Source organism: Aotus nancymaae, unplaced genomic scaffold (assembly GCF_030222135.1).
Source record: "Aotus nancymaae isolate 86718 unplaced genomic scaffold, 86718_ANA_hifiasm-v0.15.2.pri h1tg000020l, whole genome shotgun sequence".
Classification (NCBI taxonomy): domain Eukaryota; kingdom Metazoa; phylum Chordata; class Mammalia; order Primates; family Aotidae; genus Aotus; species Aotus nancymaae.
In genome coordinates, this window is record NW_026988432.1 from 66,931,121 (window position 1) to 66,951,275 (window position 20,155).

At 47.5% G+C, this 20,155-nt stretch overlaps 1 protein-coding gene across 1 annotated transcript in view; it reads left to right on the top strand.

Annotated features, from left to right (window-relative positions):
- Positions 1 to 19,844, top strand: part of APCDD1 (APC down-regulated 1) — a 33,494-nt gene extending 13,650 nt beyond the window's left edge. The window contains exons 2-5 of the mRNA XM_012446891.3: positions 494 to 677; positions 3,593 to 4,124; positions 16,649 to 16,970; positions 18,745 to 19,844. Of these exons, the coding sequence (XP_012302314.2) occupies positions 494 to 677; positions 3,593 to 4,124; positions 16,649 to 16,970; positions 18,745 to 19,193 (1,487 nt within the window). The 3' untranslated portion in view covers positions 19,194 to 19,844. The remainder of the gene's footprint in view (positions 1 to 493; positions 678 to 3,592; positions 4,125 to 16,648; positions 16,971 to 18,744) is intronic.
- Positions 19,845 to 20,155: the final 311 nt, after the last annotated feature.

Genomic DNA, 20,155 nt, shown 5'->3' on the forward strand with positions numbered 1-20,155 from the left:
TTGCTTTTTCCTTTCCTCACCTAAATCCATCATTGTGTAAATTCACCCTTACTGATGACACTGCTGTCACCTCTCCCCACCTCCTCTTCTTTGGTGACTCCAGAACATGTTCATTTCTCTCTCCTACAGTGCTGGTCACATTCCCTTGGCTACCCTGCACAAACACTCCTTAGATGCACAGCCTTCATTGCTGCTTCATAGATGCATGGATTTGATCTCTGGCTTCGACAGGAACTAGCTAAGTGACCTCAAGCAAGTTATGTTGATAATCTCCAAGGACCTCAGTTTTCTCACCAGGGAATTGATCTACAAAGACACTTGCCACTTTGGAATGTACCTCCTATATGAGAGCGTGCACTGTGATGACAGCTTGTAGAATAAACAATCATTTCCCACCTTTAGCCACTCCCTGCTGCAGAGGCAGTTGTTTGGCCTGATGCATGTCTGCTGCTAGTTCTTTTGGCTAACTTTCCACTTTTTTTTTTTTTTCCAGGGCTGGGAGAGGGTTCTGCCCTCCTTCATCCAGACAGCAGGTCCCACCCTAGGTCCTTAGAGAAAAGTGCATGGAGGGCTTTCAAGGAGTCACAGTGCCATCACATGCTCAAACATCTCCACAATGGTGCAAGGATCACGGTGCAGATGCCACCTACAATCGAGGGCCACTGGGTCTCCACAGGGTAAGAAGACAGGTGGGGTCTGGAAGAGGCCAGAAAGCACACCACTATGGAAGACCCTCCTTATGGGTTTTCAGATGCATAGAGACTTTATATCATTTACAATGATTTAGGTGTTGTCTAAGCCCTAATGAAGAACCAAACCACTATTTGAAATCATGGTTGGTTAAGAAAAAGAGCTAAGTACTGTAGAAATCTTATGCTAAAGCAGAGATTATATTGTATCCTTGTTAACCACACAGTGTGAGTGAATAGATCCTTGTTTACTGAACTCTATGGGACCACTTGTGTATAAAAAGAAACCATTAGCAAGTGAAATTAAGAGTCTGCATTTCACCAACCCTGAAACATGACTTGCAAGCTCCGTATAGTCTAAATATTCTAGCCATATTCTGGTAATTTAATATATGGCTTCAGGGTTCTAAGAGTAAGTTAAAAGCTACCTCTACTAGCCAGGGTGCAGTTCTTGGATTCTTTTCCATGCTGGGAAGCTGAGATTTATCCCAGTTTGAGCTCTGGCTTATCTTCCATTAGAGCTTTTAAAAATAGCCTAGAGGCAGATCTGCTATTTTTTTTTCTACCCATTAAACTGCTGAGAATTAACAAGACTAACTCTGGGATCTGATCACTTCTCCCTATGCACTGTTCCTGGGATATGGATAACAGTGTCTAAGTTCCTTCGGGAGGGATCAGATGAATATGGAGAAGAGAAAAAAAGAAATTGTATAAGATGATGAAGACCCAGAATTTTATTTCATAAAAATGAGGTCTCTGAAAATAACCATGACAAACAATTTTCATAAACAACCTTAATGTTACATACTTTAAAAATATCATTTTATTCAACAAATATTTATTGAGTGCCTATCATGTGCCAAGCACTATTTTAAGTTGTGTGTATATAGCAGTGAACAAAACAGACCTGGTCCCTATCTTCAGGGGTTTTATAAGTACACAAGAAATACTATGGAAGTGGAGGGGTGGGGGAGACAACAGGTGCTAAAAGAGAATACCAGGGGGCCCCATTTTAAAATCAGGGTAGAGTTCAGAAAGTCCACCAGAAAGGGGGACCCTTGAGCTGAGACATTGTTGGCTGTGCAAAGACTGTGGGAAGAGCTTTGTATTTAAAGAACCAGAGGCCCAGCTAGACGCAGAGTGAGCAAGAGGCTGGCTAGATTGGAGGACTGGCTGGCTGAGAGCCCTGAGGCTGGGATGCAGTAAACCAGAGCAGACAGCCTCAGATGAGACTGCTGGGGAGGGTGGGCCAGCTCTAAGACATCTTGCAGACCAGAGGGAACTGAAACCTAAGAGAACTGAAAAGTCATTGCAGACCCTTCAGTAGGGACCATGCTTAAAACATGATTCAGTTTTATGAAAGGACATTCTGGCTGATGTTTGGCAAGTGGATGGGAGAAAAAGTGATTTGGGGGTGAGCAGCTAAAAGATCTTTGCAACTGTTCTTGTTAGAGAGGACAGAGGTTTGGGTAAGAAGAGCTGAAGGGGCACTTGAAAAGTGAGTGGGCCTGAGATCCACTGTATGTGGCAGGCAGAATCAACAGACTATTGATGCTTGGATTAAAAAATTAAACGTAAGGGATCTTCTTTTCTAAACCTCATCTAACATGAATCACTGCTTACACTAAACTTCTCTTTCCTTGTGGGAGAAATTGGGGGTATTTTCTCTCTCCTTTTCCTAAGATTACAGATACCCCAAGTACTGCTGTGTGCCTTATGTCCATAGGATGTTAAATCAACATCAGTTGTTAAACTTTACATAACAACGGTACCCCCTTCTAAATAATGCTTATCTTTCACCAATCCATCAACAAATAAATTAAAATGTTAGCAATTTTGAAAACTACTTGTGTTTGGCATTTTAGCCTGACTGCTTGATTTAGCATTGCTTCATCAGTTCAAACCAGAATCTGTGTTAGCATCATAGATGACAGCAGAGTGGGAAGGCCAGAACTGATGAGCTGAAAGTCATGGAGTAACTGAGACTAGGATCTAATAAAAGGCAAAGGCCAGGTTACTTGCCCAGGACTTTAAGTACCTCCCCGTGCCCCCTGTTGCAGCCTCAGCTGATGTATATGAATAGATGACAATCAGAGCTGTGTGTGAAATTCCTCAATTCCATCCCACTGCTGTTATGCTCCATAGATTCTGTCTTAGTGCTTCTGGCTCAGGAACCTAGCATTCATCTAAGGCCACACTGGCAACCATCACAAACAAAAGGAGCCCTTATTTCTGTTGTGTCATCTTTGCTTTTAGTTAATTGCTCCTTTACTTTTCTACTAGAGAGAAAATTAATTCCGAATGGACAAGAGGACGAGTTTTCATTTGCCGCTGGGTGACTAGATTCTGTCTCAGGATGACAGACATTTTGCACTTGCCTATTGTAGACAAGGTCCATAAAATAAAAGTGTTCAGGAAGTCAACCGTTTTGAACTAGTGTAACTTCTTTTATAGGCCAGCACAACACTTGTCCTCTTTATCCAGAAAGAAATGCCTGCATAAGGGAGGCTCACAGGTGGAGGTGAGGGCAGCAGGTGTTTGCCTTCCTGGCCTGCTCGTGAAGCGAGTGAAGGCTGGCTGAGGCAGAGTGACTAGGAGCACAGTGTCAGAGCCAGGCTGCCTGGATTCATGGACTGGCTGTGATACTTGCTGGTCATGTGCTCTTGCATATGTTCTCTAACCTTGTGCCTCAGTTTCCCCACCTGTAAAATGTGGGTGATGAAAATACTAACTGCTAGGCTGTAGTAAGGAGTCAATGAGTTGGTATCTATAAAGGGCTGTCAACAGTGTCTGGCCCATCATCAGCATTTTAATATTATTTCTGTATTTCTTAATACTATAATGAATCTCTTTCCCATACCTTTGGGCTTACAAAGGTCTCTCCTTCCCCCTTTCTTTCCCAGCTGTGAAGTAAGGTCAGGCCCAGAGTTCATCACAAGGTCCTACAGATTCTACCACAATAACACCTTCAAGGCCTACCAGTTTTATTATGGCAGCAACCGGTGCACAAATCCCACCTATACTCTCATTATTCGGGGCAAGATCCGCCTCCGCCAGGCCTCCTGGATCATCCGAGGAGGCACGGAAGCTGACTACCAACTGCACAACGTCCAGGTGATCTGCCACACAGAGGCGGTAGCCGAGAAGCTGGGCCAGCAGGTGAACCGCACGTGCCCAGGTTTCCTCGAAGATGGGGGCCCCTGGGTGCAGGATGTGGCCTACGACCTCTGGCGGGAGGAGAATGGCTGTGAGTGCACCAAGGCCGTGAACTTTGCCATGCATGAGCTTCAGCTCATACGGGTGGAGAAGCAGTACCTTCACCACAACCTCGACCATCTGGTCGAGGAGCTCTTCCTTGGCGACATTCACACCGACGCCACCCAGAGGATGTTCTACCGGCCGTCCAGTTACCAGCCCCCACTGCAGAATGCCAAGGTACCCTCAGAGTTCTATGTTCTCCACTTTATTGAGTAAAGTGGGTGATCCTTCTTAAAGGCTTACCATGGAGGCTCCCGGGCACCTATGAAAGAGGGAATTCTGCATCATGGTGGGGCAGGCCAAGGTGGGGCTGCTACAAGGTGGGAGGAGACATAGAAGGCTGGGACTAGGGGGCTGTAGCCAGTCAGGAGACCTGGGTCTGCCACCAACTTGCTCTGTGACTCAGAGTCTCAGTTCTCCTACTGAAGTGGGTGGTGGTGTGGGATGATGGTTCTAGAAAAATTTCTAAGGCTCCTTTCAGCTCTCCCATCCCAGGAACGTCTTCAGTGATTCCAAGGGGCAAGTGTGAAGGAACCGTGGTGATGTTATAACCACACCTGGAAAAGATACTAAACAATAGCAGCCTGGGCCCCAGAGGAGGCAGCGAGGGACAGAAAGGGGAGGTGACTGGGATTTGCGTGGGGATGTTAGACTCCACAGAGACCTTCCACCAGTCACTGCTTCCAATCCTGAGGGACACCCTGGTGAGTCCCGACCCTCTTAGGCAGAACAGGCTACTGAGGTCCCAGGGTTTACGGCTCTTGACCAGGCTACACGGCTACTGAGTTTTCCTGCTGAACCGTAAGCCCAAAAGCTCCTTTCTCCATACCCCACATTCTTTCCATTTCACTAAGGAAAATGTAAAGTCACCATGATCAGAAGAGGGGACTAAGCAGGGCAGGAAACAAACCTTATAATGTCTTTTCCTTGAATGATATTCTAGTAATTATATTTGGAATTCACAAGGCATTTCCTTCCCACAAGCTTAGAGCACATGTCCATGTGTAACTCGATCGCCTCCACCATCTCCCCACAGAGCCTGTGGAGTCCCATGCTGGAGGGGCGTGGGCTTCTGCCCAGGGCGCAGTGTGAACGTACAGACGCGGGCCTGCTGCAGGCAGGCAGTGGGCAGGTCTCTGCGGAGCATCTCCCCGGCCATCCCCCCGGCTTCGTGGAACACTCTTGAGCACAGTGGCTCTGTAACTGCGGAGCCCTGCTTAAATTTTATTTGGTGGTTTCTTCATTTTTCAAAAAATCTTTTTTCTTATTAGTCCTCCAAGACTACTTATAACCAATAGAGGTATCACAATCTTCCTCTGCCAAAGACTGCTCCATGTTATCTTTTTTTATCTATGTTATCGTGAGCTTGTGCAATGCAAGTGGCTCTTAATATAATTATGAAACAGCTGCTGAGGAAGCCCGCTTGGTGGAGCCTGCTTCTCTGGATGCATCTTGTCATGGCTGTGTCCCCGTGTGCGAGATGAAGCCCTGTGCTCACCCCATGTGCCTAGGCCCAGTGCTCCCACCGGATCAGGATGCCCCTGGGAGTTTGTTCCGACACAGAAGCCAGGCTCATTTCATTCTGCCTTGTAAGTTTCCAATGCACTGAAGAGGGCAACATGAATTAGGGTAGAGAGGGAGGGCAGCCTCTGATGCCGGCTCCATTGCTGCTGCTGTTGGGGGCCCCAGAGGTTTTCCTAGAAAGGGCCACAGGGAAAGGAGCCCAAAGCTCTGCCCCTTCAACATGTTGATTCCCCAGCATAGGTATCAGGAGGAGAATCGTCTCATAGGCTGATAGCTGGACTGGGGTATGCTTTCTCAGTCAGACTTGAGTGGGTGTCTTGGAAAAATGGGTAGGAATAATGGGCTTCAAATTACATTTTAGGACCTTTCTGGTTGGCAGCACTGCCCAGAGGTGGCACCGGACACCGTAGCTGCATAGCATTTCTCTTGTTTTATCGAAGCCAAGTCCACTTGTTTTGAGATAGTAGCAGGAGAAGGGGCTTCATACCTACCTTTGGCTCGCTCTGAGTATAGTCTAGTCATCTTTCTGAGCTTTTTGTTTTGCTTTTTGTTTTTGTTTTTGTTTTGAGACCGAGTTTCACTCTTGTTGCCCAGGCTGTAGTGCAGTGGTGCAATCTTGGCTCACTGCAACCTCTGCCTCTCGGGTTCACGTGATTCTCCTGCCTCAGTGTCCCAAGTAGCTGGGACTACAGTGCCCACCCCCATGCCCAGCTAATTTTTGTATTTTCAGTAGAGACGGGGTTTCACCACGTTGGCCAGGCTGGTCTTGAACTCCTGACCTCACGTGATCCGCCTGCCTTAGCCTCCCAAAGTGCTGGGATTACAGGCATGAGCCACCGTGCCTGGCCACCATCTTTCAAATGATTTCAGGTAACAGGAGGAAGGTGTGAATGTCATGAATAAAAATGACCCGCAGATAATCCAGAAACCTGGTGTTAGCCAGGAGCATCCCTGCAACCCCTTATTCCCCCAGGACCTTTGTGAAGGTCTGCTGAGTAGGCAGAGCCTGCCCACCCTCCAACAGAGACACCAAGGAGCCGCAAAACACCAAAAAGCAGGGAGCCCTGAGTGCGAGATCTGAGTGAGAAAGCAGATGCAGCCAGAGAACTTGCTGGGCCGGCATCGGCCAGGCTGTAGACTCTGAACCTGACCTTGGGCTGGTCCTTTGCACCCACTCACGTTCCAGTTCCTTTTCCTCACCTTCATGTGCCTGGGTGGGCTTTGATCTCTTTTGCTCTTTTTAGTACTGGGAGAAAAATTAACCATAACCACGTTTATTTTCTTACCTCTCTCTCTACCCTCAACTCTCCGGTGCACTTCGTGGATGTAGCTCCACGGATGGAGTCTGAAAGCCCAGTCAGCATTGCTAAGGCTGGTGCCCAGGTATTCTCTCTCCCCTACTCCAGGAGGGGAAACTTCATTCCTGTCACTGTCCCTCACCAGACCTGTCTGTGGCTCCTGGAGGGAAAATGCCTCAAAAGTGAAAATTATTAAATATTGGCATGGGAATTACAGATGTCAATTGTAAAGCTAACCTTTTTAGAATTTAACACCTTCTGGACAAATTGGCAAGTGTGTGGACTTCAGAAACAGTAGCCAGTCCTGAAAGCCAGTTCTGCTGTTATCAGCTGTGTGGCATTGGTAGTTATCTGACCTACTGGAGACTTTGTTTTCCTTTTCTATAAAATGGCTAAAATATAAGAATCGATAGGGTTAATGTGCAGAATCCTGTGGGTGTCGGGATAGTGCCTCTCTGCAAAGCTCCATCTCTCCTAACCTAGAGTAACATGGCCCCTTTTGGGCCAGTGGCTCCGAGAGGGATGAGAATGACAATGACCAGGGAACATCAAAGTGTTTCATGATGCCTAATCATAAAACACTTCCTCCTATTTTCTCCTCCCTGCTCTGCTAAGGCAGTTGTGGGAAATTTTATCCAGATTCTTAAGAAGTAGATTCTTTAATGTAGGCCTGATTCCTTGATGACAGAAAATTAAGGGTGGAAAGAGCTCTAGGACCTTAGATATTACCTGAGACATATTGTTAAGTAGGGAAAAAAGGAAGTTACAAAATAGCATGAACAATATGATACCTTGTGCATAATACTAATAATGAAAGGAGAAGAAGATGGACTCTTTGCAGAGGAATCAGATATTTCTGGAGGAAATTAATGACTGCCTCAGAGGAAGAGACAGAGCCGGGTCTGGAAAGGTACCAATGACTGAGTCTCGGTCGGACAGAGACTTTTCACTTTTGGTACCTCTTGCATTTTGTCCTGTGATCTTCTAAGCCCAGTCATCACGGAAAATTTAGATTAAAACAACAACAAACAAAAGCTGGCAAACACTCTCAGGCCCAGAGGAATGCTGTGGCCACAGATGCAGGTGGCAGCCCAGCGGGGAGGAGGACCCAGGCTTCCCAAGCCGGCCTGGCGGCCCTGCAAGATGGCTGGGGGTCAGTGGAAGGCCGAGTGGCTCTGGGAGCTGAAAGGGCCCATTCTTCTGTTGTTGTCCCTCGCCTTGTACCTCTTGGCCTGCAGTGTGCAGCGGAGTCTTCAGGAAGTTTTCAGATCCTTCCCCAGGACAGCTCCGAGAAGGCATAAAATTGACTCAGTCATTGGTACCTTTCCAGACCCGGCACCACAAAGCCCAGGCGCTGTGTACCCACGCGGGCCCAGCAGCAGCAGGTCGTCTGGCCCGTCTGTGGCCGCCCAGCAGTGACAGGAAAAAAGGCTGGGGAGCATCTTCAAAGACCAAACACGCCTGCGCAGGAAAGGCTGGAACCTCCTCCTTTGAACTCTTCTCCTTCCCTAATTGCTGGTCCATAGAGACCGGGCTGAAAATTAGTTTAAATGCTAAATTGAGTTTCAAACCACGAGTCTCAGCCCCTCTAGAAACAGGACACCATGTAAAAACACAAACTTTAAATCAACTTGTTTTTCTAAGCTTTATGCAGCTTTGCTGTGAGGTCCAGAATCCTTTGGCAAATAAGTGATGTTTGGAGAGATTCAGGTGTGCTGGGAGGGTTCTTTCAGGACAGAATTGGCTACTTTTCATTATACAAAAGTCAAGACAGCCTAAAATAACCCTGAAAGAAGATGCTTTGCCTGAACCGAGTTTAGCGTCAGAGCAGCCATAACCCTCTGCCGAGATTCTTCAGAACCGTGCACTTGCAGGGGTAGCAGCCAGGCTCATGCTTTCAGGGATGGAATCAAACGGTAATTAAAAGCAAATGATTGCCAGGGTCGTGAGAGATGCCAGAACCTCGGGATCAGACTCATAAGCAAATGGAATTGGTCTTTCTCCAAAATCCTGCACTGATTTAACCACAGGATTGTAAATCAAAGGGGCTGTCTGAAAACCAGACAGCCTTCCCCAGGCCGTGTATCTGAAATATTCGATCCCAGCACATGTACAGCAGGGGAGCTACACACGGGAGGAAGAAAAGCATCAGGCTTTGGGAGTACCTGAGCACTGGAGGAGAAGAGCGTGCTGTGCTTTCGCTCTTAAATTCTTTGGGAGCCGCTAGGCTGTGAGCCAGCATATGTGTTTGAGATAGCTTGCCTCTCAGAGGCTTTTATAGGGTGTGTGACCTGTGCAGCTTCCTGATATCAGTGACAACATGGGGATGTTGAGTCAGGTGGCCTTGAGCCCTGGACTTTTCAGTCTAGCTTCAGGAGCCGGCATGGAGGGATGTCTCCCTGAATGTGTGCTTGGCGTGACTCCTGGATAGGTGGGCACCCGGGTCGCTGGGGTATAGAAGGAGCCAAGTGCTTTTGGAAGAATTCCATGCCACTTCTCTTTCTGCTGGTGTGATTTGCAGAGGTGATGGGAGATGGAGGAGGTGGTGAATGACCAGAAGTTCAAGAAGGCATGACCTAAAACAGTTTCAAGAACTAGTCTTACGAGAAGGAGGACCCTAGAAGAAAACTGACTGCTTGCTGGAGCCAGGTGTTTCCTATAAGGCAGCAAATGTTGCTCAGTTCTATGAAAAAACGGAGCTGGCAACTGTGGTCAGTTGAGGGGGTCTTGACCCTGAAGAGGTTGCTTTTGTCGACATTTTATCTGGGCTGAGGTGTGCAGTGTCAGACAATTGCTGGGCTACAAGGCTGCTGATACATACTTTTATTGCAGAAACAGCTCATTGTATTTCTTGACTTCAGAGTATTTCAGCAGATAAACAGGCATGCGAGGTTGCTTTATTTAAGGAGTTAGGCAACCAGGAAATGTTTGTTGTCAGGGACAATGCAAGTTGTAAACATTTTATCCCTTAAAAGGCAAGAAAGCTGAGAGGACACAGGGAAGCCTGCAAAAGCAGGAAAGTGGCCATTTAAAAAGTATACCTGAGGTCCCTACTGCAGGGAGTGTTCACTGAGGCCTGAGGGGAGAAAGGAAGAGGTTGTGCCAGCCAGGGGTGCCCACTGGATTTACAGCAGATTTCATAAATCTACTTTAATTATAATGAATCAAAATGCGTAGGAGTAGGAGAAAGAAGCATGTAAAAATAAATAAAAATTCTTCTCAGAAACCATTCTTAAAGTCATTTCTCTTAAAGAACCATCTTCTTAGGGTCCTTTTTCTCCATCCGTTGGGTCAGTAGTCGTGTGTGTATAGGAGAGGTAGAGGCGAATGGTCTTTTTTGTGATACTAATGTTAACTAAAACAGAAAAGGCCTTTGTGAGCTCGCTTCTCAGATTCTAAGCTGCTTTGGAAGCCCATTTCCAGAAGGCTAATGTTGCTCCTGAGGACCCATCAGTTGCCCCTGCTGAACTCCAGGACGTGGAAGTGTTTGGTTGAGTTTTACTCTGCGCTGCTTCCGTAGTCAACTACAGACACAGGAATTAGCAGCCTGCTTTCTACCCTTCTCCCTCGCTCTCCTGGCCCAGGCCCCTTCCTGGATGGCAGTATCAGGCTTGGGGGGTGGGGTGCTGGGCAGTCTCCCTGAGGCTCTCTGAGTCCCCCTGGCCCCACAGAGGTGTCTGTATCCTGGCCAGGATGACGCAGTACACTGAGGAGCTGCCGTAGCCTGTGGGGAGTGGGTGCTGAGCGGCAGGTGCTGGGTGGCAGGTGCCTTGGTCCATCCAGGCTGCCATAGCAAAGCAGCAGCATGGACTGGGGACAGCCATTCACTTCTCACAGTTCTGGAAGATGGGGGGCCAAGATCAAGGCACCAGCATGGTGGGAGGCTGGAATCCTGTTCAGGGCTCTCTCTCAGGTTGCAGACTGCTGACCTCTCCCTGTATCCTCATGTGACAGCAAGACAGGTGGAAAATTCTCAGGCCTCTTTTATATGGGCTCTAATCCCCTTCTTAAGGGCTGCACCCTCATGACCTAGTCACCCGCCACAGAATCCACCTCCAAATTTCCTTACATTGGCAGTAAGGATTTGAACATGGATTTTGAGAGGATACAAACATTCAGTCTATTGCAGTGGGATAGAAAGCAAGCCCGCCTGGGCAGTCTGTACCTAGTGTCACAGCTCTTCACCCACTTCCTTCTAAAAATGGCATCATCATGCTCCCTTTAAAAGGTGATCAAAATGAGCCGAGTTCACAAGCTCCTATAATCCCAGATCTGAAAAGCACCCCGAGTTCCCTCCTACCTGGCAGGTGGGCGCCTATCATTTGTGATGAATGCTAGCTACTCCATTTAACTCTTTACATATCCAATGCCAGCTTTCTCTCCATTCATCTGTTAGCTGAGAGCCCTGTGCAGCTCTCTCCTGGATGTCGTGGGAAATATGACAAAGAGAGAACACTTGGTCTTGGCCTCAAAGAACTCGTAATGGAGAAGACCCAAGAAGGATGTATCTGCAGGGTTATCTACAGCAGAAATTTAATCAAACATTCAGCACATTGCAGTTACAAAGAAAGCTTTCAATGTGGGCCATTGGCCACAGCAGATTTCTTTGTGATAAATATTCAGGGAACAAAACCCTAGGAAAGGAGGTTTCCATCATCTACTCCCATTTTTCCTCCTTCCTTGAACAAAACTTTTACCTCAAGGAACACTGCTTTTGAAGACTTGTGTTTCATGCAGCCTGCTTCCTTAATCTGTTCACAACAAGATTACATTAAGTAATTTCTTCCATTCTGGGAAGATGGGGAAAACAAGCGGATACTGTCAGCAAATGTTGCTGATGAACCACCTCTCCAGAAATAAATATTGGCAGGGAATAGAGAAAGCCTGGAGAATCCCCATCAGTCATCAGCCGGAGAAGACCTTTTCCTGGGCTGGAGTCCTTGCTGGGGAAACGTCTGTTCTCTGCAGCCCGAGAGGCAGCTCTGGCCAGGAGGCGACACTCAGCAAGTCCTAAGATGGTCTAAATTTCCATCCTGGTTCCACTTTGGGTTTGTAAAGTCATCTGACTTTTTTTCTCCAGGTGCCTTAGTTGCCTCATCTGTACAATGTACCCTTGGTCTCCTGGGAGGTTGTAAAGCCAAGGAGATGCTGTACTTGAGCCCCCCAGGCTCAAATGTCCTATGAATGCAAGCTGTATTTAACTTGTTACCCAGAGCTGGACAGGAATCAGAGAGCAGAGCAGGCAGAACCCCACTCTTCGCCTAGAACATTGCTCACTTATAAAGTATAAGTTTCTTTCTTTTTAGAATAAGCTTGATTTTTTTTTCCAGAGATTACTTGCATAGGGATATTTTTTCTCCCTTCCCTTTTCTGATGAAAGCTTTTTATAGTGTGTGTAAAGAATAGCAACAAGGAAACACTTTCTGGTTCCTCTGCTTTAACCTTCAAATATTCTGTGTACAGAAACTCTGGCTTTAAATAGCCCTTTCTAAGATTCAGGGAAAGGGGATGCCGTGGAAACCAAGTTGGTGAGCCTGGGAGAGGACACTTCTCAAATGAGAGTCGGGTCTGGGAACATGGATCCTAAAAAAAGAGGGAATAATTTTACATAGCAAATGATACTCCACAGTACCAATCACTCATCATGTTTAAAAACTGCACATGTGATTCTCTTTCCATGTATCTATCTTGGAAGGATACTGTTTCCAAAAAGCATCTTAGAAAAGAGAAACTTTAGAACCAATACAATATACAGGCTTTAATTTCTGCTTCTCTGTAGTTGTGCCTGTAGGTCTCTTAAGTTTTACTCAAGCCAAAGATTATGACAATTAGGAGCATAAATGATATTTTAAAATTTGTTAACAATACAGAGATGTCTCCTTATTCAACTGTAGCTAAAACTGCAAAATAAACATACGATAGAATATCATTCATCTTTAAAGGGATGTAAATTCTGACACATTTTTACAACATCAATAAAACTTGAAGATCTTATGCTAAGTGAGATAAGCCAGATACAAAAGGACAAATAGCAATGATTCCCCTCATAGGAGGCACCTAGATTAGTCAAATCCACAGAGACAAAGGAGAATGGAGGTTTCCAGGGGCAGAAGGGAGAATGAGGTGTTAGTGTTTAGTGGGTGCAGATTTTCAGCTGGGGAAGACGAATAGCTTCCAGGGGTGGCTGCACTGCAGTGTGAATATACTTAAAAATGGCTAAGATGGCAAATTCCATGTTATTTTTTTTTTTTTTTACCATAATAAAAGAAAGCATTTAGTTTAGGGATTTGGCAAGACCAATACCTAAGAGCCAGTTCCTCCTACTCCCTGCACCCACCCTAAATTCTCAGGCCACCTGATGGAAAACAAGCCTCCCCACTCCACCCCACCCCCGCAAAGAAAACCTGCCTGGCCTGCTTTTCTCTGCTATGGAACAGTGACAATTCAGCCCAGGACCATCATTCTCCTGAAGTGACCAATTCCCACTGGGTCCTCATCTCAGGACCCCGGCCTCATTATTCCTAAAGGAAAGCACTGTGCAAACACCCATTCTGGAACAGCTCAGGTGACAGCAGTGTCCCCTCCCCTCTCCCGAACCTTTTCCTTGTCTGAGTCAAAGAGCAGTTGGCCCTCAACAACGTCCCAGAAGCATCTCTTGCAAGAACTAACATCCCTTATTTTCTTTCTCTCTCCCACCCCCAAATTAGAAGCTCTCTGAGCTCTTCCTGAATTGATCCTGGTATTTGAGGAATAAAATCTTTTCAGGGATTGAAACTCAGTTCCTGAGAATGACCAGAAATGAAGGCGTCACAATTGATGTTATTAAATTCCCAGATTACAGTTGGCAAACCAAATTATGGGGAATGGTGAGGAGGGGAGGTTGAGGTTGAGGTTGGTGTAGGGAAGCGGGGCCACCAGCTAGGCTTTCGGGGCCTGCTCAGGCAGAGGGGGCAGCTAGCCACCGGCGATGAGCTGCAAATGAGAGGAGTGCACAGCTCCTCCTGGCTGATTAAGGAAGATCTGGCCCCCGAGCTTCTTACCCTGATGGAAGGAGTGCTCCAGGTGACCTCTCTTATTTCAACATGTGCTGGCTCACCAGTAGGTGGTGTTGGGTCAGGGGCTGGTTCCTGCACAGCCTGTGTCTTTGTTAACAGGCACCACAGGAGAACACCACCTTCCAGACTGTGATGCTTTCGTGATTTACATCCAGGTTCCGGGCCAGTGTCAGAGTGAGTGTCGCTGGTCCCCACACCAGGACCGCAGGCCCAGTTTCAATGGTGATAATTCCAGCACTTAGGCAGGATCCCTGGGCTGGGCACAGTACGTCATATTAACTTTCCACCCTGTGTTTTGACTATCAGAACGCTTATTGAGGGTGAAAAATCTGAAACCTTTACCCCATAGTACTTGACTAAGGAAACATAAGGGCAAAGCTACTGTACTCACTGATGCTTTCCTTTGACTCGGTTTGTATTTTCTTCACCTTAAGGTGCATTTGAAAGATAGTGGCACATAGGGTGGCAGATAGGCCTTTATTTAATCTTAATTTAATACACCAAGTGGGTGCATTGAGTGGGAACCACCTTAATCTACTGTTCATTTCTTGCAGTAGTTATGCAAATAAGTGTAACGATCACCGTTATATAAATGAGGAAGTTGAAATCGAGAGAAATAAATACCTTGCCCCAAATCACTAGCGGCCAGGGCTGACCTCAGACCCAGGACCTGGCTAGAGCCATCTTTCCCTGCCGTAATTAAGCACCAGCCTAATGGGCCTCATCCAGAAGCTCTTCTTTCTCTAATTCTCTGGTAGCTTGCAGCGGGCAGCTCACTGCAGAGCACAGGTTGCAGGCAATTTCTCTGTGTGCCCCAGAGCCCTCTGTAGGAAACCGCAGGCCAACGACTGCCAGTGGAGCCTGGGGATGCCCAGGACTTGGCTTTCGTCTCAATGTTGTGGCCATTTGATCCCATCGTCTACAAGCCACAAACCATGTTAGCAAAGGAAACATTCACACGAGTGCAATTCTATGCCCATCTAATGCACACTGCAGCAGCGCAAGTTAGCGAGCACAGCCGTCTCGGAAGAGAATGGCTGCACGGCAGCTAGGAAGCCCACGGCTCCTCCCGCCCTCTCTGAGAAATCAAACAACCACCACAACAAAATCACATGTTGAGTGAGGGCTGTAAACCCAAAGACCCTGGTGATTGAGATCTGCAACTTTAGGAAACAAATGCTAGAGAAGGAGTGTGTGTCTGCCTGGTCAGTGGGCACCCCTCAGTGTTGGCCGCAGGGCAGATGTGAGGCCATGAACTGATGGCATGGGAGCACAGGGCTGGGGTGGCCCAGCCATCCCTGGAACACTGAGCTACCCACTTCTACCTCCCCACCACAGCCTGATCTGATCAGCGCATGCTGCTAGTGGTCGGCATTCTGTTAGCCCTCCAGCTTTGCACTCCCCACCCCCCACGTAGGAGGAGAATAGCAGAGGGATGACCCAGGTGCAGGAGGAGGCAGCCCAGGCTCAGAGGTGTCTGGAGAACTTGGTCAGACAGCGAGGCACTGGCACTGTGTTCAAGCACACTGTGCCCTGACTTCCAGCATCTTTCACGTGTGCTTCCGAATCTGGAGGTGGGCAGACCCAGAGAGAGGGCAGTGTGCAGGTGCGCTTACTGCTCTGTGGCCTCCTGCTCCATTCCCTCTTCTAAGGGCCCCTCCCTTCCTACACAACTCACTTTCATCCACAGCCAGTGGAGCGCTGGCCCCGTTTTTTTCCTTTGTGTCTCCTAACTTTTTAAAATTAAAATACATTTTAATTGTGGTAAAATACACATAATGTAAAATGTGTAGTTTAACCAGTTTAAAGTGAGCAATTCTGTGGCACTGAGGGCACTCACATTATCGTGCAACCATCACCACCATCCACCTCCAGCACTTTTTCATCTGCCCAGACCGAACCTCTGGACCCATTAAACCACTCCTCATTCCCCCTTCCTCCAGCCCCTGCAACCACCATTCCACTTTCTGTTTCTATGAATTTGATCACTCTAGGAACCTCACATACGTGACATCCTGCAGTGTCCTTTTGTGTCTGGTTTATTTTACTTAGCATGATGTCCCCGAGTTTCGTTCCTGTTATAGCGGGTGTCAGAACTTCCTGCCTTTCTGGGGCTGAAGAGTATTTCATCATATGGATGGACCACGTTTTGTTGATCCGTTTATCCATCAGTGAACACTTGGGTTGCTTCTACCTTTTGGTTATTGTCAATAACCCTGATGTGAACATAGGTGTGCAAATACCTATTCAAGTCCCTGCTTTCAACTCTTTTGGGTGAATACCCAGAAGTAAGATTGCTGAGTCATATGGTAATTCTCTGTTTCTTTCTTTTCTTTTTTTCTTTTTTTGAGGAACTGCCTTACTGTTTTCCACAGTGGCTGCACGATTTTGCATTCTCACTAGCTGCATTTAAGCATGCCAATTTCTTCACATCCTCGCCAACTTGTGATTTTTTGATAGCATTTTTTGATAGTAGCCATCTTAATGGGTATGAGGTGCTACCATCATTTCTTTTTGAAATCAAGTGTTCAGTGTATGTAGTCTGAAAACTTAATAGGATTCTAAAGAGTCCACATCACATCTGAAACGTTTGTGTAGGTCTGTACTGTCAGGCAAACACGTGTGCACTTGTGGGTACACGTGTGTACACAGGCACATGTCACTCTAGCCTCTGTGCCCTGGAGCATGACTCCAGTTGGTTCTTGGTGTTGAGGTTGTCAGTGATGGTGACCTGGTACCTGGTGAGACTCACTGCTGGAAGCACGTGTGCACTGCTTCCTTGGGAAGACAGAGCCCTCTGAGTGTGTTTGTTTCTTGGCTTCAGAACCACGACCATGCCTGCATCGCCTGTCGGATCATCTATCGGTCAGACGAGCACCACCCTCCCATCCTGCCCCCGAAGGCAGACCTGACCATTGGTCTGCACGGGGAGTGGGTGAGCCAGCGCTGCGAGGTGCGCCCCGAAGTCCTCTTCCTCACCCGCCACTTCATCTTCCACGACAACAACAACACCTGGGAGGGCCACTACTACCACTACTCAGATCCGGTGTGCAAGCACCCCACCTTCTCCATCTACGCCCGGGGCCGCTACAGCCGCGGTGTCCTCTCCTCCAGGGTCATGGGAGGCACGGAGTTTGTTTTCAAAGGTAGGATTCCCACCTCGGATCAGCTGATAGACAGCCCTGTGACATTTTTTGTGGAGACAGAGATGAGGGAAGGGACCTCTTTTCTTCCTGAGTTACTAGGGAGTCATTTCTGCCTCAGTCCTTCTCAACATCCTCTTAGTTTCTCCCTGCTCAAAATGGATCAGGTAGACTTCCTCCACTGACAGGCCTGAATGCAGGAGGAGTCCACGCCACTGCGCTGCATGTGGGAAGTTGCCAGCCCAGGGAGGATGTTACTGGGAATGAAATCTCTGGCCAGGTCCGAGGCTCATGCCTGTAATCCCAACACTTTGGAAAACTAAGGCAGGAGGGTCTCGTGTGGCCAGAAGTTTGAATCCAGCCTGGGCAACACAGTGAGGCCCCGATTCTATAAAAAATAAATTAGCCAGATGTGGTGACACGTGCCTGTAGTCCCAGCTACTCTGGAGGCTGAGCTAGGAGGATTGCTTGAGCACAGGAAGTTGAGGCTGCAGTGAGATGTGATCTTGCCACTGTACTCCAGCCTGGGCAACAGAGGAAGACCCTGTCTCTAAAAAACAAAAAAAGAAATCTCAAGTCTGCACTTGACGTTTGTTATACACAACTCTGGCGGATTCCATGCCGCCCCTCTAATAACACTGCGTTTGCTTGCCTGCCATAGTGATTTCTTGAGTGGGCAATAAAGAGGTGTTAGTGACACCTCAGGTGCTTGGAGCTGTCCTTTCTTACCCTGAGCTTGTCGTGTAATTGAGAGGCTGACACCTGCTTGGAGGTGGGAGCATCTGTGGGAAGGTTCAGGCTGTGTCCTGATCACTAAACAAGGAGGGGAGGGAGGAGCTGCACCAGGCTGCCAGCAACAAAGCAGAGCTTGTGGTTGCTATTTTAGAAGGTTGCTTTTTTCTTTAAGTTTGAGCATCTTTGTAAAATGGTATCAGTTCTATTACGCCAAATGAAGGGGGATAGCCTCGATCCCAGGTGACTCCTCCGGGATAAAATTCCAAGTTCAGTTCCATTACTATAAAATGTTTCTGTTAACCCAGAAAGTCCTGGAAGACACTAGCCCCCCTTTTAGGTAGCAGAGTTTGCTCAAGGAATCCAGGCCCTTTGAGAAACTTAACTGAGAGCAAGCGATCTTTACTTGACTCTACCCCAAAGCTCATCGTGTTATACCCGGAAGTGGCCCCCTGGGGGACCTTCAAAAGCGATTCTCCACAAGAACTGGGATTTGTATTTAATTTATTCACTCATATTTCTCTTCCTTGCAGCCTAACTTATTTTAGATGCCTGATGTATGGGCCCGTAGGAATGTGTGAGAATGCCAACTGGGATAGGTGTTTGACGCCCAGACTTTTAGAATCCCAAAAACCTTTGATAAAAGCAAAATTCCAGCCTTTGTTGAATATTTGTTTCAATCTCAAGGAGTTAGCATCACCAAATAAAACTCCTTAGGAGCACTCCCAGCTGTAGTTTTATTTCTTGCCTGCAGGCACTCCCAGCTGGAGCCTGGGCTCAGAGTTTCTATACCAGATGGTCTGTGTTGTGTGGCCACACCTGCAGCCTAACTATTGGTGTGACTGCCACTCACATCAACAGGTTGAACTCTTCCCACCCGGCAGTGCTTTAATGACTGCTGCAGCCAGATGGGTGGGTCTGAAGGTGGGATTGTTTTTGGGAAAAAAAGCCTTGTCTAGTTAGAGTGTGGCCAGTGTCTGCTGGGTGGGTTTCTGCATCCTGCACCTACTCCCTGGATCATGGAATTCTCCTCTCTCGTCTGCAGTGAATCACATGAAGGTCACCCCCATGGATGCGGCCACAGCCTCACTGCTCAACGTCTTCAACGGGAATGAGTGTGGGGCTGAGGGCTCCTGGCAGGTGGGCATCCAGCAGGATGTGACCCACACCAATGGCTGCGTGGCCCTGGGAATCAAACTACCTCACACGGAGTACGAGATCTTCAAAATGGAGCAGGATGCCCGGGGGCGCTATCTGCTGTTCAACGGCCAGAGGCCCAGCGACGGATCCAGCCCAGACAGGCCAGAGAAGAGAGCCACGTCCTACCAGATGCCCTTGGTCCAGTGCGCCTCTTCTTCACTGAGGGCAGAGGACCTCGCAGAAGACAGTGGAAGCCGCCTGTATGGCCGGGCCCGTGGGAGGCACATGCAGCCCCTGCTGCTCACTGCACTCACCTGCCTTGTCACTCTGCTGCACTGGAACATCCGCAGATAGAAGTTTTAGAAAGTTATATTTTTCCAAACCAGGATTCCTTACTATGGACAGATTTTCTTTACTGAAATAAAAGACATTTATTCTTTTGATGCACTTGAATGCCGGAGAACTGTCCTTTTTCCCCTCTCCCTCCCAGCCCCTGAGTCATGAACAGCAAGGAGTGTTTGAAGTTTCTGCTTTGAACTCCGTCCAGCCTGATCCCTGGCCTGAGCAACTTCACAACAGTAATTGCACTTTAAGACAGCCGAGGGTTTTGGACGGGCATGTTTGGTAGCAGGGATGAAAGCTGGGGCTTCTTATTTTTTTCTCTTAATTATTATTATATTTCTGAGTTGAACTTAGAAGAAACAACTATCAAGCTACAACTGTTCCTGCCATTTTCCTGTGGTTGCAGCCTGACTTCCTTTGAAATTGTTTTACTTTCTGAGTTATATATGCTGGAATCCAAAGCAGAATTGGTTTGGGACTGTGATCAAGACACCTTTTATTAATAAAGAAGAGACACAGGTGTAGATATGCATATACGAAAAGATGTACGGTCTGGCTAAACCACCTTCACAGCCTGTATGCAAAAAAAGGGAGAATCAAAGCTTTCATTTCAGAAATGTTGTGTGGAAAAGTATCTGTAATTAAAGTTTCAAAGTAATTTAACCTGTTTTTACATCCGTTGTCTTATGTTGTTGAGAGAGGAGACTCACTTGTTGGCTTCTGGTGGTTGCAGGAGGCATGCGGCTTCCTAGCCTTCTCACTAGACAGGGTGATTGGGAAAATATTAACAGCAATCCTGTTACACAGGAGCAGTGACACAGGGGTGGCTGCAGCATGGTACATACCACACCAATGATAGAGAAAGTGCCCAATCATTGCAGTTTCCTCTTCCTGGGGGACCTGAGCCCTGACTCACACTGTCTTGTTAGGGGTGGGTGGGGGAAGCCTCACTCTGGCATCCTTGTCCCCTTCTA